We start from the raw sequence: 24409 nt of genomic DNA, 5'->3' as shown, positions 1-24409 counted from the left end.
GATTTCAAGCTCCACATGCAAACAAGGACCAAAATATGTATAATCTATTAAAATAGTTATTATTTAACTAAAACAAATACTATATAGCATCCAGCTTATAACTTAAAACATAACAAAAGACATGCTTACACAACAAACAATAACTTAAAAACATTTCTTATTCAGTCACACCAACACTCTCTTCATTTGTGGAACACAACCGACCATGGGAGTTCATTAAGATACTTAACACTGTACTTAGGGTCGAATGTCTTCAGACTTTCTACTAACTCCGGTGTTGGTTGCCTCTTACGCCCGCCTCTTGAGAATATCCTTTTGAAAATGCATGGGTAAGGGGTTAAAGTTAAAGAGTTCCATGTCTCTTTTAAGATGATCGAGTTGTAGATGAAATCTATGGGGATGGAGGTGATGATATAGGAGTAGACGTCGTGGTGGTGGGACTGCAGTCGCTCCATTCTCGAGAAGACTTCCGCCCAGTCAAGGCCGGCGTCGTACACTTGCACGTTTACTAGCACCTGAAATTTGTAAAACTTGGTAAAGTTTTATCACTGATTGAGCATAATTCACTTGCCGATTATTGTATCATTATCACACACACAGCCCATAAATAGGCCACTGCAGGATATGGGCCTACTCCAATACTGGAGTTATTAGCATAAAAGCCATAACTGTCGAGGAATACCATTTTTATCGCTTCATGAAGCTTGAAAATTTTGAAACTATTCTGACACATTTCACATGTATATGTATAAAGATAAAGTTCCATATTAGTGTGAAAACTGTCATAAAAGTTGGACGAAAACTTAGATCGACGAAACCTCACGTAGCTATGTGTAGTTGAAGGAGGTTATTAGATATAGATAGTTAGGGTAGGTATATGTATATTTTTACGCTAGGTACATAACATACCTCAGTAGCATCATTTATGTGAAAGCTATCAAAGTATTCTGCGAACATGGTGGCGACGTCCACATCATTCTTCAGGTGCACCACCACAATGAATCCCTCAGTGCCATACATGTGTATCAGTCGGTCGATGTGGTCGATGTCGTAAATGTTGCCATTCAGAATGATCGCCAGCCGATCTGATACCGGCAAGTTTAAACGTACACTGAGGACAAATGACAATTATTACCTATACATGAGTATAAGTTGGTGATGATTAAGATGGACAAACAAACCAACTAAAGGGCTTAGGTATATGCCCCGAATCGCTTTACAATCGCGTACACATAGCACACAACACTGTATTCCGAAGTTTGGTTGATCCTAGGGATATATGTATAGGTCAGGTCCCATGAGACCCACCCCACCTCTCCTTTATCTATTCTATTATTACACACATTACATGGGTCCCATTTTACCGCTCAGACTTGCCCAATAAATTCTTGACTGTGTAGGCAAGAAAATAGTACCCACAGATATCTATTACACGTAGTATCTATGTAGCAAAAGGTAGGTATGCCCATGCAGGTCGGCTTAATTCAGGCCTGCACCCTGCATCACGCCAGTGGTGTAGGTACTTGTAAAGTGGTGTAAACTTACGTGCTAGCCGCAACTATTACAGCATGACCACGCTTGCTCAAGTGATACAGTATGGAGTAAATAGCCTCCCGAACTGCCACAGATTGGTGCTGAGACACATATTCGTCCAGAACGATGACCGGAGGCGCCGCGATCACCGCCGTCAAGAAATGGAACTTCTGGCGATCGTAGTGACTTAAAAATCGAACTTGCATGTGTGCTTGATCCGAAAGATCTGTGAATTCGACGTTAGTTAGAAAAAAAGATGAGGATTAATTATTTATCTAGGTGGTAGGTAGCTACAATATATTCTTTAGGTAGCTGCCATCTTCGTCATCATTTAGGCTAATATTTTATTTCGAAACAGCAGCTCGGAACGAGCTTATATGAAGATGGTCAATTTACGACATCTCAAACATAAGAAACTTACAAAATAGTACACGTTCATGTGTGAGAAATTAAAGTCTTAAGTGTATTTTCAGTGGTGGATGGAATTAAAAGGGAAAGATATATGGAAGTTACCCAAAGCGTCAATGTAGTTGCGGACGATTCCCTTGACCGCCTTCCTGGGTATTCCCCTGAGCACCGCGATCAGCTCGAGCGCGTGCCGCACTGCCAGCCACGGCGGCAGCGGCGTGCGTCCGCAGCATAGCGACACATGCTGAGAGTACTGTATAAAATTATTGGACTAGTTAAAAAGACTGATCATTTAAACGGGTCCTCCAGTCAGGGATCCACTGCTATAGTTATGTATTGTCAGAACATGAAACTTTTCCTGTTTTATGCACTGCTTCCAGTGGCGGATTTACAAATTTGCCGCCCGTAGGCCATTAAATTTTTGCCGCCCCTACTGACTTTTGAAATTCAATAGTTAAATCCTGTTATTAGATGATCGTGAACTTAATTATATATTTCTGTCATTGACTAGATTATTAACAGGTTTATATATATATAGACTGTTAAAGTCAAAACAAAAATAAACCCGACTTTAAAGAAGACTTAAAACCTCTGTAACGGCTCATTCCTTAACCCTAACAACTTTTACCAAACATTGTTTTTGTTAAATATGTTTATTGCACTTAACAGTTTAATAACAATACAATCAATTTCTATTAAAATATGTAACAATTAGTTAATGGTGACAGACAATAAGTTCAAATAATTTTACATTACTTATTTTCTACGGCGATTTTAATTTTGCAAAATTATAAATAAGTATACTGTCATATCAAATCTTTTTCATGAGTTCTGACTATGCACAGAATAGATTATTAAACTTTTCTTGTCTTAAAGTAGATCTTAGATAGTATTTACCCCGTTTTAAGCAAGAAAAGGAGAATGGCCATTTCTCTATGGCGCCATGACCCAGAGCGGCCATTGATGAAACATACACTGATGTGTAGTCCGTGACTACAGCATATACCTACTGGTATTAATTTTATTATTATGAGGCATGTGAGAACGAAGATATAAGTGCTGAAAGATCAAGTCTTTCTACTGTAATAAATGTTACCCTCGAGCTAAAAAATTTTTTTAAAGTGTTCCCGTGGTTATTCCTGTATAAAAAGTATTCTATTTTACTCCGGGATAACAGGAACTTGAATAGAATTAAAAAAAAATTTAAATTCGTCTCTTTATAAACATAGGTTTCTAAGTGTGAAATGTGCAAAAACAATTATAATATTATTTGCATAAATAAAATCATGTAATACATTTTGCGATGCACTATGTATTGGGAATCCCATGATTTACATTATAAAACTTATTTTGCGTGTAATATTCATCAAAATCATATATAACGAAAAAATAAAAATTAATTAATTAACTTTTGAACCCTAATATCTCAAGAACCCCATGGTTTAGATTTTTTTAAATATTTTTCCCTGATCGTAGACATTTTTATCAATAACTTAAAATAGGTTTGGTTAGTGGCTGCTAACTTACGCAAAGCGGGTCAGATTTCGCCATTCTTCTTTGTCACCGGTCGATGTGCACAGTGTCATGGGAAATGCTATATCAGTTTTGATAATAGTTTTGATAAATATGCTCCAAATTATGTTTTTGCAGTAAAAAAGATAGACTTTGTAATAATCCAGAATCTGGTTTTATCGAAATTCTTTCAGAAGAAACGTGGCATTGAAAGTGTAGGCATTCCTTAACTAAATCAGATTCTAAATTATTAGGATATTTTTTTTCCAACGAAATGGCTTTTTCCGTTAGGGTCGATGGTAACAATTCACTCATTTTAGTTAGAAAAGAAAACTTCTCGTTTAACTCGTGTGGTAGGCATTTGCCATTTCTCAAACTCGGAAACGAGCCGATCTACATGGTAATAAAACAATATTAGGTACACGAAGTTGTGGAGATATGGTGCTCGTGCTAGGCTCCGAAGATCCTGTGTTACGAAGTTTTTTATTTTATTTTTATTGAAACGCTATTAGAATATTTTAAATTTTATGGTCACATAAATACAAAAGATGCCTCTAAACAAGTTGGGCTGAAAATGAACATGGACAAGACAAAGGTCATGTCGAACGAACATGTTTCATCATCGCCCGTAACTGTAGGAGGTGTCACCATCGAAGTTGTTGATCAGTATCCCTACCTAGGACAAGTGATCCGATTAGGTAAATCCAACTTCGATAAAGAGGTAGCTCGTAGAATCCAACTCGGATGGGCAGCGTTCGGGAAATTACGACACATCTTCACTGAAAACATACCTCAGTGTCTGAAAACAAAAGTTTTCAATCAGTGCGTGTTGCCAGTGATGACTTACGGAGCCGAGACGTGGTGCTTCACCAAAGGGCTTATCCACAAGCTCAGAGTTGCTCAGCGTGCTATGGAAAGGGCTATGTTAGGCGTGTCCCTGCGAGATAGGATTCGTAATGAAGAAATCCGCAGGAGAACTAAAGTTACCGACATAGCCAAAAGGATTAGCACGCTGAAGTGGCAATGGGCTGGCCACGTAGCCCTCAGAGCCGACGACCGCTGGAGTAGAAAGGTTCTGGAGTGGAGACCCCGTGTCGGCAAACGGCGTGTCGGTCGCCCCCCAACCCGTTGGTCTGATGATCTGCGGAAGGTAGCGGGAAGCCGCTGGATGCAGATGGCGGGTGACCGTTTGGGGTGGCGATCGTTAGGAGAGGCCTATGTCCAGCAGTGGACTACGGAAGGCTGAGAGAGAGAGAGAGAGAAATACAAAAGTATACCTCAGTATATATTACAGTGCGTTTATTAATCGTTTATTTATATATGTGTTACTGTAAAAGCCCGAACAACGGTAAATGCTAAGATTTACGCGTAAAACCTAAGATTTACCAACTCTTAATGGTAAAAGCCCGAAAGATTTTGCGATTCGCACTTTTACCACTATTCACTTGGTAAATCTTAGGATTTACATTAAGGCACGGTAAATGTTGAAAAAGCCAGGTTATAACTTATAACCTCCGTAGTCGAACAAAGCGTCCGTAGTCGAGCGGGCTTCAGTGAACGTAACTGATCACTGAGGTTTAGCAACAACCAGCATGGTCAGCCATTGGATGGGTGACCGATTTCAAGTGGTTCTTTTCGGGATGCTTTCGTGCTTCGGACGGCACGTTACGCCGTGGGTCCCGGTTGCTGCTTCGGCAGCAGTCGTTAAGCCTAGTCAGAGGCCTTCGGGCGGCTTGAAAACGTCTGACTGTCGGGTTGCCCACTTACCCGACAACTCGCTCAGCACAAGCTTGATTACTAATAAATGCCAATAATTAACAAAAAAAATATATAATATCGATTCTTTTATGTTTTTGAGAAGACATTTTAATAGTTTTAATTTTAACTATTTAGGAAATAATTTAGAGGTGGATAATAATTACAAAATGGAAAAAAATATATGATTATTACATTTTTTAAATAATTATGTTGATTTGAAGGTTTTAAAATGACTGTTCATAAAAAATAATATAAATTCTGAAAGAAAATAATTTAAGTTTTTGATTGAAATAAATAAATAGGTAATAATTAATCTTTGTTTTATTCCCAAAACCAACTTTTACTAGGTGTCAGTGGTAAAACCTAGCATTTACCAAATTCTAATGGTAAAAGCCCGAAAAAAATGACCCATTTTCACAAATCCTTACATTTACCAACTCATGTTGGTAAATCTTAAGATTTACTGGTAAATCCTAGGATTTACCGTTGTTCGGGCTTTTACAGTAACATATGGACTATGTACAGTTCTATTCTATTCTATTCTCTTCTCATAGGGGGTGAAGTTCCTGTACGTGGCTCTCTCGAGTGGAACCTTTGTACATATCCCCTTGATTTCAGCTCAGCCAGCCTAGCTCCCGAGTAAACTGGAGTAGCAGGCCTGGGTGTTGTAATAGCCGAGGTAGGCGCTCTGTTGGTCCAAGAATAGATAATCTTGTTTCTGTTGTAGGTGGACAAGCTAAAAGAATATGTTCAACCGTCTCATCTACTTCCTTACATGTCCTACATAAGGGACTAGTTGAGTTACCTATGGTATATAAGTGTTTATTCACGCAACAATGTCCTGTTATTAATCCTACCATTAATGATATATTACTACGGGACAGGTTGAGTAAGTAGCGTGTAAGTTTATGGTTGTGTGATACAATGAACGCTTTAGTTTGTCTGCAATCTACACGATTTTTCCACTCCTGATTGTGTTCAGACAGTGTTTTATCGGTGAGACTATGTACAGTTGTACAAGTACAATTATAAAAAAAACTGTTAAAAAAATTAGCTAAATTTGCCGCCCCTCGAAATCTGCCGCCCTAGGCACTGGCCTTTTTGGCCTATAGGTAAATCCGCCACTGACTGCTTCTAATTAATGGCCTCCGCTGCGTAGGGCAGACAGACGGAGGTAAGTATTTCATAGCGTAAGTATACGTAATTGCCAGCTCTAGACTACAGTACCTACGTAGAGGGATTTAAGTTAGCTTTAAGAATTTCAAAAACAATCTACCTTGTGGGGGCTCCTCCACAGGCTGTACTTGGACATGACGAGGGCATCTCCACCAGTAGGCAGCCGGTAGCCGGCCAGCAGCTCGCACAGGGCGACGCGGCCGTGCCGCCCGATGCCAGACACGGCCAGCGCGCCGCCGCGCCCCACGCCCAGGTAGATGTTGGTGAGGGAGAACAAACCGTGCTGTTTCAGGGACACTCCGTTCACAAGTAGGTATTCTCCGAATGGATTTGTGGTTGGTACTGGAAAGAGGATAGAGAAATTAACGTATGTAACGTAACTTTAAAACTAACAACCCGATGCCGAAAAGCATTTTCATGAACCATTTCCCTAACAATTACGTGTAGATCGTTATCTAAGTAGGTAGGTTAGATAGGTTATACACTAACCGTCTCGGTCTTTAAGTTGGTAAACTTTCTCCATTACTTTTCGTTTCTCTTCAATAAGCCCAGGCATTTGCTCGTGTATTACTATTCGTCCCGGAAATATCCAATCCGTCAGCACTTTGTTTATAATCTTCTTTATGATCCAATATTCCCAGAGCATTAAAATAGTGAAGTAAACTGTTCCAGCCACGATCAATGCGATTATATCTTCTAGCACACCTCCTTTGAATGTGAAGTAAGACTTCTTTTCAAAACAAGCCTGCAAAACTCCGCATTTGGCTGTAGGTAATAAAAAAAGTAGGTTATATTCGACTCATGCTGCTCTGGCTGGCCAATCCTTTCACCACGGTGACAAAACCCTAATCTAGCACTTGTGTCATCGACACGATTAGAAGAATGGCAACAACCACACAACAACAAATATTACGACTGCCTACAAGCTACAATGTTACCTCGGTAGCTAATTTAATACGAGTATGTTAAGACTGTGCACTCAAAATAATACTTACAGCAACATTTTTGGAGCGGTTTCATTTGACATATTAGATCCTTCGAAAAGATCATACACTCCCCATTATTCAGAAAAATCAACTTAATTTTCAGAAATGCATAAAATACGGTAAACTGTGGGGAAAGCATGTACAGTACATACTCTATCCAATCGACATTGTAAACTACAAAGAAGGCGCTAAGAAATGTGGTTTCCCCTGAAATTAAAAATAACAGCATAAAATTAAAGAAGCAAACTTAGGTAAAGCATAGCTATAAGTTCCATTATTTAGAGTATTTTAGAGCATCTCAAATTTACTTACCACAAATAAAGTTGATTATTATGTAAAGTAGGAGATTCATTGTAGGGTTGTGTCCCAAGCTGAACAAGTAAGCCAGAGGTATTGCTCCAACTCCATAGGCCACAAGAATCGTTGGGATTACCACTACGTAATGGAGAAATAATATTTAAACAAACAACGGTTTGTATTATTAAGAATTATTATAAATAAATGAACAATAAGATAGTAACTAGCTATTTCGCTCTTACTTACAAAGATATAATAAAACATAGAGGCCGTGCTTTTCACAACCGAGAGTAAGTACCTCTGCGCCATCCGGTCCATGACACCATGATATATCTCATAGGTACTCCATAATAATAACTTAACTTACAATAATCACTTGGCCCAAATTTGTACCAGGGTACGACGATATGCATGATTACGAAGATAATCCCTGATATCATCACAATCATTATCATGAAGAGGATCAGGTCCCACAGATATAGCGCCGCCCAATATTGAAAGGGGGAAAAGTTAATAGCGTGACGCTGAAAATTAAGTTGTAAAATCATCCTTTAAAATATGATTCATAATCATGATATTAAAATAAATATAGGTACATTAGGTATTGTCGCTAACTCGCAAAAAAATAAAGAAACTAATTATGGCGGTGTGCTGTTACTCAATAGAATGCATACTTACCTATATATTTGTAAGATGCCCTTACCTGAGTATGTCTAATTAACCCATTCTCCAAAGACGGTAGCAACAGCACATGTGAAACTGTGAGCAGCATCAGAACCTGGATCAGGAACGGCGGAATCGCTTCATCGAGTAGCCACTGTAATTATATGGACTTCAATAGAATAAGTGAATAAGGGCTCTCGCATACCTACATAGTGTGTGGATGCCCTGTATAAAGCTTTCTCGTGTATCGCAGTCTGGGCAGTCAATTTACTGATGTTTGTTTAATCTAGCTGAATAATCCTTTCACCGTGGTGACAAACCCTAGTCTAGCTGCTGTTTTTGATACCGAGAAGTAAAAGAAAAAGTAACTAAAATAATAATATACAAAACTAACCGGCTTCTTATCCATCGACAGCGGTTTGTTGACGACATGTATGTTAGCGTCGAGAGTGTCTGTGTAGTGTCTCAGCAGAGCCATGTACACTCGGGCCAGCGAGCGCGCCGCGCCGTGCCGGTCTACGTGGAACGGACTGTACTTCGCTTCCACCTGACGGTAGGATACACTTGAAGAGGATTATGATAGGCTACTCATGCTTGAAAAAATGCAATTCGTAGTTTTTTCATAGATATATACTCGATCTCGTGACAGAGCTGCGAAACTTCATAAAGCTTGATAGCAAAACGCGGAATGCAGAGAAAGTGAGCTCAAAACCTAGGAATGTTAATATGGAAGTTATAGGTCTAGGTACAAATAACTTACTATTAATTTAGTGCCACCAGCAGCCTGTACCTCTTCTACCTCCATTCCGTAAGCGTACTTATACACATACTGCTGAGGCGAGTGGATCGCTTGAATCATCAGGTATTCTGTCAAACTCTGGAAACATTACAGAATTGGGAGCGAGCGTTAAAATATCCTTATAACATATAAATATATCTACCTTAGAAGTTCCGTTTTCAATAACGCATAATTACTCACGTCGGTACTATTCAAACTTGTATACGTTACATGCCCATTATCACCAGATCTTTCATCAGACATAATGTACCTGAAACAATAGGATACCTAAATTAAAATTATTAGCACAGGTATTTGATCTATAGGAAAACTGAAAAATACGTCCTAAGAAGAATTTGAAAAAAGTTGGTCCATGTAAATTCATCTTGACGAATAACACACTAACACATCGGCAACCTCTTACAAACTCATCTCGACGAACAGCACACTCACGCATTAGCAACGTCCAGCGCGGCGGGGGTGCTGGAGGCCCGCAGCACCACGGTGGTCCGCTGGCGCGCGGCCTCCACCGTCAGCAGCTGGTCCTGCTCCGTGGCGACCCCGGCGCGCGCCGCCAGCTCCGCCGGATGCACCGTCAGCGACTGACCCATCAGCACGCCGAGCAGGATGCTCGAGAGCAACTGAAGAGTTCAAAACAAGAATTAAGTACAACTTTAGTCCTGTATCAATTAAATATTTTGAAACTATTTGACAAACATCTAACTCTGATGATATAAGTTAAAGTTTGCATTGGTGATGTAGGTACATATACTCTCTTTTAAATAGTAGGTACCACTGTAGGGGTCCCATAGTCTTAATACCTATCTACTATCTATATAGAAGAGTAGTATGAGTTACTCACAGTAAATAGAAATGCAAATATGTAATTCTTGTGACATGCGAAGAATTTAAATCCCGTATATTTAAAATGTTTTCCGAAGCTTCCCTTGGCTCGCGTCCATGTTGGGTATCCTACGAATAAATTGGTAAGAATTTCAAGAAAAGAAGAAGCATTTTTTTTATAACAGTAATCATTCCGTATAAAACACGAATATGTATCGGAATTACGTAACGCCCATACAAAAGAATTCAACGGGGTGCGTGTGTCCAAGAAAGAGCTATATTGAGGAAATTGCTGTTTCGCCGTCTAATGGTGATTGTATATAGGTACTAAACTAAATATTCTGATTCAATTATAATGATACTTACTGGTAATTATATGCAGTGCTTCCATAGAATTTTTTGATGCCGGTTTATTTCTTACAGTTTTCGTTGATTCTGAAATCGCTCTGAAACATAAAAACAGAACAAATTTTTGCATATGATTAAGTAGAAACTCCCATGCCTACTATAATTATTAAAACCGTATAGCTATATACTTAGGTAAAATATCCACATTTACCTTCTACAAATTTCTTCAGAGTCTGGCAAATGAAGGTGCACAGCTTTAATGCCGTACTGCCTGGCATTTTCCTTCAGATGCCGTAACAGATCCTCTATAGAATCGGTCGGGCTGACGGGCAGTCGGCATATGAGCAGAGTTCGGAACTTGATGGATATAGAACCACCGGCTGCTCTGATCCTCTTCACGAGATCGGACATGTTCTCGTCGTGTTGCTCACTTCTGTTCCCGGTCAAATTTAAACGGACACGGTATTGACGACCTGGGGATAAAATTAATTTAGTCCATTTACGAGTAGTAATATCAATACAATACAATACAATAATCTTTATTTGCACACCATAAAAAAACTTAAATCTAACTTAAATAACAGAGATGCACAAATGGCGGTCTTATCGCTAAAAGCGATCTCTTCCAGACAACCGTTGTAAGAAAAGAACTAAACATAGAAAAGGGCATTTACAAGGTGTATTTACAAATAATATTTTAAAAAGAAAAATACATATCCAAATAACATTGATACTTACTAACTATTATTAATTAAATACTCATATAAATACATACAATAAATACATAAATAAATAAATATATAATAGGGGAGACCGGGGACAAAAGTAACAGCGGGTAGAAAGTAACAAAGACTCTGTGGACTTCCCCAATAGCCTTAACGTCCCAAGCGACAGCTGGTAGTCAGTATGCGATGCCCCCCGCGCATGATATCATTTTCCGCGCCCGTGCCGCGGTGCAAGGTTGTTTTAGTGAGCATTTCGTGATTTTACACACCAAAAGTACGTTTTTTGGTGTTTATTCATTTAGTGTTTACGTAGAATTAAAATGCCAAGAACCATATGACTATTTGTTCATTGATTAATTATAAGATTGTCTGTAGCATGTCATAAATTGTTTTCGAATAACACGTGCTGTTTTAAAGTTATGTCACCTGATATTTCAAAAATGGGGATGGGTACAAAAGTAACAACTCGCGGCAGGACAAAAGTAACGAATTACTTACATAAGTTTGCCATGTCACATTATAAATTTTTATTTTTTGTTGTTTTGATTAGATATTTGTGTCATAATAATGTATATTATGGCACAAATAAAACAACTTCTTATCAGTTAGTCAGTTTAAATGATGGATCTCATTTACAGTTTATATTAAGAAGTTTTTTTTAGTTTTGTCAATAAGTCATAAGTTTTTTTTAGTTTCGATAGCTTTTTAAGAAGTTTTCTTAACTAAATAATTTGATTGATTTTTTTGTTCTTCCTTTTGAATCGTATTTATAACATTGGGCAGAATTTACGGGTTGTTACTTTCGACCCATGCCTTGTTACTTTCGTCCTGACCATGGGGTCGAAAGTAACGATTTTCCTTTTTTTTTTGAGGCTTTAGAAATGCTAAAATTCGAGATGTATTAAGTAAAGTAATAATGGATATTTGTAGACTATATACGAAAGTTTTATGTGACTATATTTATTTTATCGTAAATGTTATTAATGACGAGAAATCAGACCGAATCTACAAACTGTTACTTTTGTCCCCGGTCTCCCCTATATATATATATATATATTATATACATATATAGTATGGATAAATATACAATATACCTATATCAGCTCAAAGTACGCTTAATACAACAAAAAATATATTAGATAAATAGAATTTAACATAGATTAATAAAATAATATATTTATTCTTGAAGATAATGGTTTTTTACCATGCGTTTGAAAGATGCAGATGATGGGGCTTGCCTTATGTTCAAGGGGAGAGCATTCCAAAGATGGATGGCTTGGACAGTAAAAGAGTTTGAGTAAAAACTGGTTGTATGGGACGGAATATTTATTCGCAGGTTTTCATTGGAACGCAGATTTCTATTGTGAGTCGTGAAACGAAACTCAAAACGTTCCTTAAGATATGCAGGTGAAGATGGGTTAAACAGTATCGAATAAAGCAGAGAGAGAATATGGGTATTCCGGCGAAGGCGAATAGGGAGCCACTTGAGTTTGCGACGAAATTCAGAAACATGGTCATATTTGCGCAAACCATAAATGAACCGAATGCAGAAGTTTTGTAGTCTCTCAAGTTTATTGAGTTGCTCCTCGGTTAAATCAATATAGCAACTGTCGGCATAATCAAGAATAGGGAGAAGGAGAGATTGTGCGAGCGCAATTTTGGTGGCTGTTGGGAGAAAGTTCCGCAGTCTGCGAAGACACGCTGCCGAAGCAAACACCTTCCGACTAACCTCTCCAACCTGAGCCGTCCACGTCATACAACTATCAATGATGATGCCTAGATTTTTAACTTTTTGACTGAACTGGATCCGAACACCATCAAATAGGACCGCTGGATGTTGTTCATAATCAAGTTTCGATACTAGCCGGGGGCTCCCGAGTATAATTACTTGAGTTTTCGATGGATTCACCCTTAACCCATAGTTATTGCTCCATTCCGAGATTCGGTCCAGATCATTATTTGTATCATAAATAACTCTATGCAGTTCAGACGGGGAAGTATGTGTGTAAATTTGAAGATCATCTGCATAAAGGTGGTAGGAGGAAGTTAATTCATTGGAAATACTATTTATGAAAATATCAAGTTTTGCTAGGAACTAAGTTGATATGGTTATGAAACTTTTAGAGGTTATGATTATTCATAAGTAACTTATGCGTTTTCTAGAGCTAAGTAAATACAAACAAATAATCATATGCCATTTTGTACCATATTTGAAGTACATGTAGGCTGGAGTTCCCCCGAATATCAGACGATGGTGGTCGAATATGAAGACTCGGTCTGCGTACTCCAGTCGTATGCTGGATATGCAGGTTTGCACGATCGTCAAATGTTTTTGGTATTGCTGTAAGTACATAATTATACTATGTAAATGTTTGTTATCGTATAATATCACAAAGCAGATACATATCATCATGTATAATATAGATACTTATGTAGATTTTGCCTTTGCTCTTGGAACCACACAAGGGCATTAACCCGGCCCCGAGGTATACAGAGCTACCTTCTCTGTCTATCATCGGGGTAATTCCAGTCCGGCGCGTCCTCGTCGCGGGGGTGGGCACTCCTCTCCCCAGTAGGCCGGGGTGAGTGAGTGGCTAAGTTCGGCAGGGACCCAGTTCCATGGGGTATAACATGGACCCCTTGCCCAGGGTCACGGGTGAAGACCTTAACGGCGACAGCAGCGGAGAAGATAGGATTCGGTACGGTGTAGGTCGGCGGATGAGGCAACGGATCTGGGGTACCGTAGGCGACAGTAAGGTCCAACCTGAACAAGTCGGCAGCTCCTGCAACCAAATTGGCTCCACACGTAGTGACTTGTCATTCCTGGGGATACGGCCAAGGAGGTCGAGAGAGGATCATGGATGCTGGGCAAGTCTGTGTTCCTTAATAATGCGTCCCAGGCATGCAGCGCCTGTGGAGAGGACACTTCACCCGTGCCTGGAAAGGTGCGGATAACAACACGGGGAGTCGCAGTCACCGGTTATAAGCTTCGCGCTAATAGGCGTACGCGCGGGCGCCAGGGGTGACTCCCGACGGTAGGATAGTCCATCGTGGCTAACTGACCAGTTACCGCCTGCCTAAGCTGGGCAGCCCCCGGCCAATAAGGTACTGGTCCGCCTCTCATCCTGCGCTTCTATAGGTGTGTGGAGCAGCAGGCATGTCACAATGTCTGAAACAGGATGGGATTTTGATGCACCTAGCAAAACATTGAATAAAAACAATTATAAAACATCAAAAGTCACCAGATTTGCATCATGGAACGTGAGAACCATGCTACTTGGAATTTCTAATTCGACGCCCTCAAGCACCGACGATATACCCGAGCTCAGGAAAACCACCATCATAGACAGAGAACTTCTCCGCCTCCGTGTCGATGTAGCCACACTGCAGGAAACTCGTCTCTTGGACGAAGGCAGTCTTCGTGAAGACAATTACACCTTCTTCTGGAAAGGGAAGGATGACGGTGAAAGACGAGAACATGGTGTTGGGTTTGCTGTTCACAACTCCTTACTTCGTTGCACAGAAACACCTATATGTGTGTCTGAACGTATAATGGTTCTAAGATTAATGTCAGAGTCAGGCCCTATCTCTCTTGTGTCAGCTTATGCTCCAACTCTAAAAGCTTCTGATGACGTAAAAGACAAATTCTATGAAGATCTACGGGAATGTCTGGAAAAAGTTCGTGCATCTGATAAACTTTTGCTACTCGGCGACTTTAATGCAAGGGTGGGAAACAAATCTGACAACTGGCCAGAATGCATAGGACATCATGGAATTGGCAACATTAACGATAACGGTCAACGCCTTCTGGAGCTTTGTGCATCTCTCTCTCTTTGCATAACGAACACCTACTTTCAGAACAAAAGTATTCACAAAGTGTCATGGAAACACCCACGCTCAGGTCATTGGCACCAGATCGATTTTATTATAACTAAGAGGACTGACCTACGCGATATCCTAAATTCCCGTACCTATCACAGCGCAGACTGCAACACAGACCATTCCTTAATCATGGCCAAAACCCGCCTTACACCAAAGAAAATTCATTCTGCTAGAAAAGCTCCTCGAAAAGTTGCACTGAACACCGCAGCTATGCAGGATAAGGCTCTATATAAAGATCTGGAAAAGCTGATTGAGGAAAAACTTAGCAAGGAATCTTTGGAACAAACCACCACTAGTGCCGAAGATATGTGGCAGCTAGTGAAGAAGGAAATAACACAAACAGCTGAAAAGGTATTCGGCAAAAAAGAAAGGACTGTTCGTGACTGGTTCGCTGACTACGAACACATTCTGCTTCCTGTTATTGAGAAAAAACGAATAGCTCACACTAATCTCCTTAACAACCACAGGGATCCTGCCAAGACACATGCATACAAGGCAGCCAAAGCAGAAGTACAACGCGTCAGTCGCAGTTGCGCTAATGAATATTGGGTAAAGCTGTGCCAGTCAATACAACAGTGTAAGGATGTAGGTGACTTCAGGGGTATGTACCAGGGAATAAAGTCTGCAATCGGCCCGACTAAAAGAAAACGTGCCGCAATCAAAGATCTTGATGGAAATCCGATTGCCGACAAAAGAGAAGAGCTTTCAAGATGGGCACAGCACTACACGAACCTGTACTCTCAAGAAGTTGCTATACGCCCCGATGCACTAGCTAATCTAACTCCTCGAACCGTGGCGACGGAACTTGACGTCCCCCCTAAAGGTGATGAATTCATTAAAGCGCTCCAAAGCCTAAAACTAGGTAAAAGCACGGGTTCTGACAATTTGCCCGCTGAACTGATAAGGCTCGGCTGTGTTTCTTCGCCCCTGTATGCACTCTTACTGCGTTGTTGGGATGAAGGAACTGTGCCTCAAGAAATGAGAGACGCTGACATAGTCACCTTGTATAAAGGTAAAGGAGATAGAGGCGATTGTAACAGCTACAGAGGAATATCCCTGTTAAGTATTGTAGGAAAGGCATTTGCGAAAGTTGTTTTACGAAGGCTGGAAACTTTGGCCTCCCAGATATACCCGGAATCACAATGTGGGTTTAGGGCAGGCCGTTCGACCAATGACATGATATTTACCCTTCGGCAACTTCAAGAAAAGAGTCGCGAACATTGTCTCCCTCTTTACATGGCCTTTGTCGACCTCAACAAGGCATTTGACACTGTGAGTAGAGAGGGGCTGTACGAAGTGCTGAGTAAGATTGGATGCCCTCCAAAACTTCTATCCATCATCAGGTCCTTCCACGATACCATGAATGGGTCAGTAATATTTGATGGTGAAAAATCTGAACCTTTCGCCGTTAACCGTGGAGTCAGACAAGGCTGCGTGCTAGCACCTACCCTCTTCGGGATCTTCTTCTCTGCACTGCTTCTGACTGCTTTTGAAAACTGCGACGTCGGAGTACATCTGCATACAAGAAAGGACGGAAGGCTATTCAACATCAGTCTCCTAAAGTCAAAACGAAAGCGTCAAGATTTGATTGCTAGAGAACTCCTTTATGCAGATGATGCTGCACTAGTTGCTAACTCGGAAAGCGAACTCCAGGAATTAGTGACGAGATTCGGCAATGCATGTCATATGTTCTCTATGAGTGTCAACACCAAGAAGACTGTAATCATGGTGCAGGGCGTTGACCAGCCTCCAAAAATTTCACTCGACGGTGCTGTCCTAGAAGTTGTGGATCATTTTTGCTACCTTGGCTCAACCACCACGTCCTCGCTATCAAACGACAGAGAAATAGATACTCGGATTGGCAAAGCGTCAACTACTTTTGGAAGGCTCTTTGCACGCGTTTGGAGAAACCGAAAGCTAACTACGAACACCAAAGTCCTCGTATACCAGACCTGCGTCCTGAGTATATTGTTGTACGCTTCGGAAACGTGGACTTCATATGCGAAACAAGAACGCAAACTTAACGCCTTTCATATGCGATGCCTGAGGACTATTCTTGGAGTCACATGGAAGGACAAAATGAGCAACGAGGCAGTTCTCACAATGACACATTGCTGCAGCATAACTGCCATGCTAAAGCAGAGAAGGCTTCGTTGGCTTGGTCACGTTCATCGGATGGCCCCTGAGAGACTGCCACGCCAAGTCATGTTGAGTGAAATAGCTGATGTAAAGAGACCTGTTGGGCGCCCAATTCTCAGATTTAAGGATGCTTGCAAGCGGGACATGAACAGCTTCGGTATTCAGATAGACGGTTGGGAAGAACGCGCTGACATGAGACCTGAGTGGCGCCATGACGTTAAAGTTGGAATGTCAAAACACGACGAAGACTGGCTAGATAATCTTAAGCAGAAAAAACTTCGTCGTGATCTACCACCTCCCATACATTCATGTTTTGTTTGCGATCGATGCGGAAAGAAATGCCGTGCCGCTATAGGCTTGTACAGCCATCAACGGCGATGCGGCAACCCATAAACCTACGAGTGCTGCAACTACCATCTACAACAGATGCTGTGGCCAATGATGGATATGTAGATTTATTTAGAATATGCTAAGGTTCATTATATTTACTTACCAATATTTTATCGATTATAACTTTTACGTACACAGGTTTATCAGTAAAATTCGGTATGAACACCACCTGTGAAAAAGATACAATTCCTGCGATATATAAGTAAATAGACTTAGGTCGGTAGGTACTTGGTTATTTTTTGACTCCTTCTCGATCGACACTCAAAGTACGCCAAACTTATCCTAACTAGTAATATCCTAAATAATATTTAAATGTGAAAGTAACAGTGTCTGTCTGTCTGTTATTCTTTCACGACAAAATTACTGAACGGATTCGAATGAAATTTGGTATACATTATGGTCTAGAACCTGAGAAAGAATATAGACTACTTTTTATCCCGGAAATCCCACGGGAAAACTTTTAAAGGCGAAGCGAAGCTCGCGGGAACAGCTATTCTCTATAAAATGTTATTAAAACCAGAAATCATTCTTTGTACTATGTCGTACCATAGGCCAAATAGGTATTGTGCTGCTTGTATTAGTATGATGTCAGAGCGATAACCTACCCTCGGCTCCAGCAGCATCGCCAGGGCCCAGCACACCTGTGGCCGGTAGTAGATGGACACCTGGCTCACTGTCGCCAGGGCTCCTGCAGCCGCTGCCACTATACTACTGTAACGACATATCACCTACCCTGGGCTCCAGTAACATGGCCAGCGCCCAGCACACCTGTGCCTGGTAGTAGGTGGACAGAAGACTGACTTTCACCAGGGCTACCGCCTCCAGCCCGCACTCCGCCAGCAGCCGCTGTTGACGGATGTGAGCGTACTCTTCCATGAAGTACGACGACTCGTTCCACATCGAGATCTGGTGGAATTAGATTGGTTATCTATTTATTTGTAAAAAGAAAAGTACCTAAATATCAACAGACGTAAAAAGGTGGGGAAAACGTCGCACAGTATTATCACTGGACCGATGTCTCTTGGTTTCCGATACAAGAATTTGTCATGGTTCTGTGCAGCAGTGTCTTGCAAGTCTCTCCCCTGCGCCTACACTACACGTATTGAAACGATTGAACGATGATTGAACGTGTTGATGCAGACACAAGGGAAATAGTTATAATTATTTTGTTTTTCGCGATATAGCGACTTCGGGAGGCCAAAGGTTAAACCACTTACAGCAATGAACAAGTAGAGATGCTCCTGCACAGTGAGGTCGGGCAGTAGCGAGATCGCGTGGGGGCAGTAGCCCAGCATGTGCGGCGCCACCACGCTTTGCCCGTCCAGCCGGCGGCCCAGGATGTTGATGGTACCCTCGTCTGGTAGGGTCAGACCTGAGGACAGAGGTGAGGATTCTATGACTTTCCTTATTTATATATATTTCGTTCGACGACGATTCGTTGCGACGTCGCATCGCAAAAACCTGCGACAGTAATCAAGCATTTGCCCTGAAAAACTGTCAAAACAGTCGCAGATTTGTGTACAAACTTATAAGCACAAGCACAACTGCAAGTTTAACTGTGGATATTACTGATCTTATTTTCCATAATCTAACGGTCACAAATAGCGCAATGTTTGTATAATAACTTACCAGTGATCAAGTCTTCCAGAGTCCTGGGCGTGCTCTTCTGGATGCGTTCGGCATAAAGCATGCTGTACTCGCCTCGGTAGATATCGAGTGTCACGTCCTGCAGATGGACCGCTCCCATGCTTTCCTGCATCCATCGAAAAGATCCTCTTTTATTAGTAATTGGAGGAATACATCATAATTATTAACAATGCGCCTTTAGGTCTCAGACAAGGTAATTACCGATCTGAAACATGACCAATCCTATTTATTCTCACTCCCTTCCAACGTTCATCTAACTTCCAAAAGTCTACCTTTTCTTTATTAATGATCTTCGCTCTTTACACCGGCATATTTTTTGACGACATTTTTTCGACATTTGGACGGGCGAATGGCGTAGTGGTTAGTGACCCTGACTGCTATGCCGAAGGTCCCGGGTTCGATTCCCGGCTCGGGCAGATATTTGTTTAAAGACAAATATTTGTACTCGGGTCTTGGGTGTTGATATTTATATTTAATCTGATGATGATCGGGAACTATAAGTATAGGTTTATGGAAAATTTATACTTTGCAACTGATGTACATTTTAGTAATAAAGAGCTTTTCTAATTATCTTATAGTTCGTTATCAATAATTGTGTAGATATATCAGCTGTCCGATACCCATAACACAGGCTTTGCCTAGCTTCGGGTCGGATGGCCGTGTGTGAGATGTCCCCACATATTATATTACCTATATATTTTTGTTGGATTTGTGAGTAATGTTTAATTTGTGTGTGTTTTAAGAATAGTTACGATATTTACCTTCGAGACGTTGTTGAAGCTGATGGCCTTGGCCACGAGTTCGTCGACCTCTTGCAGCGGCTCTCGCTCCTTGCCCGTCGGGACGTACACGTGGTGCAGCTGAGGAGCCTGAAATACAATTCAATATAACTACAATACTTATAACTTTATTGAGAACACACACAACATAAATCACATTACAAGTATGAGTAAGCACAATACGGCGGCCTTATCGCTAGAAAAGAAAGAGATCGCTCTCTTCAGCGAAATTCAGAAAAGTTTTCACAAAATTGTAGCTATTTATTTGATAAATTAAATTGTTAGAGTATTGAAACTGGCAGTAAATTGGCACTTTGTCGAGATATTTTTACTGAACTTACCGCTTTTTTCCATTTGAATAAAGACTTCCACGGCACCTGACCCCTAATAGCTCGCTGCCTGCCGAGGGTCCTCTGCATCATCATCAGCACTCCGAAGTACAAGATGGACACCAGCACCCAACACCAGTTCGTCACATAGATTGGGGTGGAATCTAATGTTGTGCTTTCGCCTCCTAAAATACATGTCTTGTTTATAATAGTTACAGACCTTATAGAAGTCGCTGCATAATTTCAGGCCTTATAATTTAGTACGTGCGTAACTACATTGTGTAAGTACATTTAGCATGTGATACGGGATATACCAACATGGTCAGAGACATATTCTGGCGCTATATTTTTACAAGTGCCAACATAGGCCCTTAACCACAACCACAACTCTAATCTTTATTACCTACATTCACCTATATCTCAGCCAGTAAAATGGTAATGGTAATACAATGGTAGCCAAGTATTCCACTTACGTCCAATCTGCAATAACGCAAAGCTGTGCATTGCATTGCTGAGCCCCATAGGCGGCATGAAAACTTGTAGGAACATAGAGAGGAAGCCAAAGTTGTAGTGCGCGAACTGCAGGCAAATGAACATCTGTGCCACCACCATTGAAGCCACCCAAATACACGCCATGGCAGCTGGAGCAACAAATTAGTACCTAATATTAAGCTAATGTCTAAAAGGCTAAACCTAGACTACTAAATAGGTATCGTATTTTCGAGTCAGGGTCCACCAATACGCACTGGGCCCGCGTGGTGGACTAGGCCTAAACCCGTCTTTCATTGAAAGGAGACCTATGCCCCAGCAGACGGGACGTAATGGGATGTGATGATGATTTGTCCCGGGCCCTCGACATAGTTAAAAGTGGTTGCCTCGTACCAAGAATGCTCTTTAACTTATCTTTATACGAAACACAAAACAAAAAGTCTGCTTTACGATATTTTTAATAGTTACCTGTATCATGAAACATAGTCAGGATGAAGGCCATCATCAGCATCACCAGTTGGTACGACATCACGAATAGGAAAGTACTCCACAACTTGATCCATCGGAAGGTGAATATCAGGTATATGGCTGTGATCATACATACTGGCAGAGTCGTGAAGAAAGCGTACGATAGCCAACCGAGGTATATTACTGAAAAGTCCACGTCGCGGAGGCAGAGGGCACGCTGAAATTGAAATATTTACTTTACTCGTTGTTGTAAGAAGTGTATTATTTAGGTAGGTAACTTGTAAATATGACAAGGTTATTGCAGGCAGATTTTCATTTCTTGCTGAAAGTGCTTACCCACCAACCTGAATGGCATGTTTAATAAATTAATATTATGTAATGTCCACAGTCTTAAAGCGGATGTACTTAGTGCACGGTGTGCAGTAGAGAAGCGTAAACCCGAAAGTTGGCTGATGATGATGGGTACCTACATTAATTAAACCTTATATTTGGTACCTTACGTAGTAGCTAGTAGCAGGTTTTTTGTATAACCTTAAACCCGTAGTTAGTCTCACTGGCTACAAGAGTGACGGTATCGAGCACAGGCGGCAGCAGCGCCAGCGCCAGGCACAGCAGCATCCACACCAGCGCCCGCTTCACCGCCACCTCCTGCGTCAGCGGGGACTCGGGCGTCGCCTTTAAGTTCCTCAACATTAGGCGGTAGACTGTAGAAGACTAATTCGATTGTACTCTGGTATAACTTAAGCCCGTTGTTGGTCTCATTGGCCACAAGAGCTACGGTGTCATAGCATCGCAGCATCCTCACCAGCGCCTGTTTTACCCCCACCATCTGTGTTAAATGGGGACTCCAGCATGGCCTATAGGATCCTAGACCTCAACCTGTAGACAGTAGCACACAAATACGATAGCACTCTGGTATACCTTGAATCCGTTGTTAGTCTCACTGGCTACAAGAGCGACGGTGTCGAGCACAGGCGGCAGCAGCGCCAGCGCCAGGCACAGCAGCATCCACACCAGCGCCCGCTTCACCGCCACCTCCTGCGTCAGCGGGGACTCGGGCATCGGCTGGAGACGCACCTGGGGCATATACAGGGTGTTAAAAATTGGTATGGTAAGCAGAAATGGGATGACTTAGAGGGTCATTTTAAATAACTTTATGTTTTACAAATACCTATTGAAATTCGGGTAAGTAGTTTACTTTCTTAAAAAAAATTACACCCAATACTAAAAGTTTCATGTGATCTTGTTTCTATGAATAAGTAGGTACTTTTATAAAAATTATCATGAATTTCCAAAACACATGATCACAAGATCACTTAAAAGTGCTATAGCTCTAGAGACGTAATTTCAACAACACAGTCATCGCCGAAATAGCTCAGTTGGGAGAGCGTTAGACTGAAGATCTAAAGGTCCCCGGTTCAATCCCGGGTTTCGGCAGATCTCTTTTTTGCTTTTTATTATTTTTCATTTCAATTGTAAATCCACCCTTACGTTATGCTGTAAATATGAAAAAGATACGTGCATGTATCACATGTGGCAGAAACTTCCTCACATAGGACCACACAGACCTCATAGTTAGCCCCTGGCGCGGCGCGTTGCAGGACGGCCTGGCTGACGGCCACCTGCGCCGCCAGCAGCCCAGACTCCAGCTGCTGCTGCAGCTCGTCCGTCACCTCCTTGTAAGTCTCCACAAAGGCGCCCGGAGACGCCCGACTACGGATCTTGAACTTCCAGAAGTTGTTGCCGGTTTCCTGGGAACGTATTGGCGAATGATGATAATGAAATTGCCAGTATGCTTGATAGCTTGCTACCTGTATATCTTAGTTTATGTAACATTTGACCTGCACGATCTTGTTAATTAGTGATAATTATGTATTTATCATTATAATGAATACCTATTACATTGTGCAAATGTAGGTACTTTTTTATTGTACTTTCATCGCCGAAATAGCTCAGTTGGGAGAGCGTTAGACTGAAGATCTAAAGGTCCCCGGTTCAATCCCGGGTTTCGGCAAGCCTTCCTTTTGCTCTAAGGTGTGATATTTTTTTATTTGGTGTGTTTTATGAATACCTTATCTACTTACTAATTTTAACATTCATTTGCACTTACTGAATCGAAGATGATCCATACGACGGGAAAACGCACAACGCCTTCAGATCGGGAGTAGTTGAGATACAAACTATCTTCCAATTCTGTTATACTCTTAGCGCCCCTCACAGCTGAAACAATTAAGTACTCTAATTATTGTTTGGGCACCGCTAATTCGACTTTTAGAAGGAGTTCACACTCGAGAGCTTAATTAGACAATCTAGAACAAATCCGCAGGCAAATTCTACAGAGTCGCAACCTATTTTACATATATTTTTTGACCAAAACAACGGTAGAGAGTTAACCACCTACTTGATATAGTAAGGATTGTAAGGCCCGGTTTCTATTACAATACTGATTCTATGACAGTCCTCTGACTAATTTATTAGTTTAATGGGTACTTATTTGACTCATAAAACTTACGTATCTGAAGGTATTCAGCAGCTTTCTTCATGATGCTCTCATACGGCTCCTCAGCCGGGGCATACCCGAGGTAGGTGTCCTTGTCGAGCGCTTGTATAATATCCTCCGTCTTCAGTGCAGGCTCTGCTGTCTCCCGCACTGGGGTGAGGAATATGGGTCTGGAGACGATGATGGAGAGGCCGATCAAGAGCAAGGCGAGAAAGATCTCTAGGAGAAGCAGTCGCCACAGCCGCCTAAATGCAATTGAAAAAAAAATAGTTACCATTGACTTATGTATAGTGTTACTAATATTTACTTGCTTTACACAGGTGTAGTTGTACTTAATGGTACCTATCCTTACATTAAAAGTACACAATCCTATATTATAATGTAACTAGGCAAGTAGGTAATTTAGACCAAATCGGGGGCATTTATAGGTGAAAATGAAATAAGATCTTTTACTCACTTCCTTTGCATATAACTTTTCCACAAAAGAGTAGTAAAGTGGGACCAAAAGCGGCGTTTTGGTGATTTATTCTGTTGACCGACGAACATAATATTATGTGCTTAAATATTAATTAATAATTATTTATCAACTATCAGATGTTGCTAATTATAAGTTAAAATAACCTATAACAGTTTTATATGGCCTGAAAATGACAGGAAAATACACAGTCACAGACTCAAGCTCAAATTTTCAAATTTGGTGTCCCGTAATCAAAACGAATATTAACCACGATATCTCTGCACAAAATTATAAACGTGCAG

At 41.1% G+C, this 24409-nt stretch overlaps 1 protein-coding gene and 2 non-coding genes across 3 annotated transcripts; 2 read left to right on the top strand and 1 right to left on the bottom strand.

The window, feature by feature from the left end:
* Positions 1–42: 42 nt before the first annotated feature.
* LOC105393652 (ATP-binding cassette sub-family A member 17) lies at positions 43–24291 on the bottom strand. Its single transcript, XM_038112652.2, has 31 exons — positions 24108–24291; positions 23663–23895; positions 23261–23370; positions 22719–22901; positions 22072–22227; positions 21151–21367; positions 20667–20834; positions 20206–20378; positions 19847–19954; positions 19068–19191; positions 18656–18810; positions 18171–18344; positions 17542–17607; positions 13233–13368; positions 10514–10775; positions 10321–10400; positions 9974–10083; positions 9565–9752; positions 9313–9382; positions 9094–9210; positions 8728–8880; positions 8374–8487; positions 8038–8194; positions 7686–7808; positions 7383–7580; positions 6877–7152; positions 6488–6729; positions 2047–2194; positions 1546–1759; positions 910–1111; positions 43–515 (listed from the first exon to the last, which is right to left on the bottom strand). The coding sequence occupies exons 1-31, from the start codon at positions 24194–24196 to the stop codon at positions 183–185; spliced, it is 5079 nt and encodes a 1692-aa protein (XP_037968580.2). The 5' UTR covers positions 24197–24291; the 3' UTR covers positions 43–182.
* Positions 22515–22587, top strand: Trnaf-gaa. Its single transcript has one exon. It is a non-coding gene; the product is annotated as a tRNA-Phe (tRNA).
* On the top strand, positions 23092–23164 carry Trnaf-gaa. Its single transcript has one exon. It is a non-coding gene; the product is annotated as a tRNA-Phe (tRNA).
* Positions 24292–24409: the final 118 nt, after the last annotated feature.

Source organism: Plutella xylostella, chromosome 5 (assembly GCF_932276165.1).
Source record: "Plutella xylostella chromosome 5, ilPluXylo3.1, whole genome shotgun sequence".
Classification (NCBI taxonomy): Eukaryota; Metazoa; Arthropoda; class Insecta; order Lepidoptera; family Plutellidae; genus Plutella; species Plutella xylostella.
This window is presented reverse-complemented; position numbering and strand designations above follow the sequence as displayed.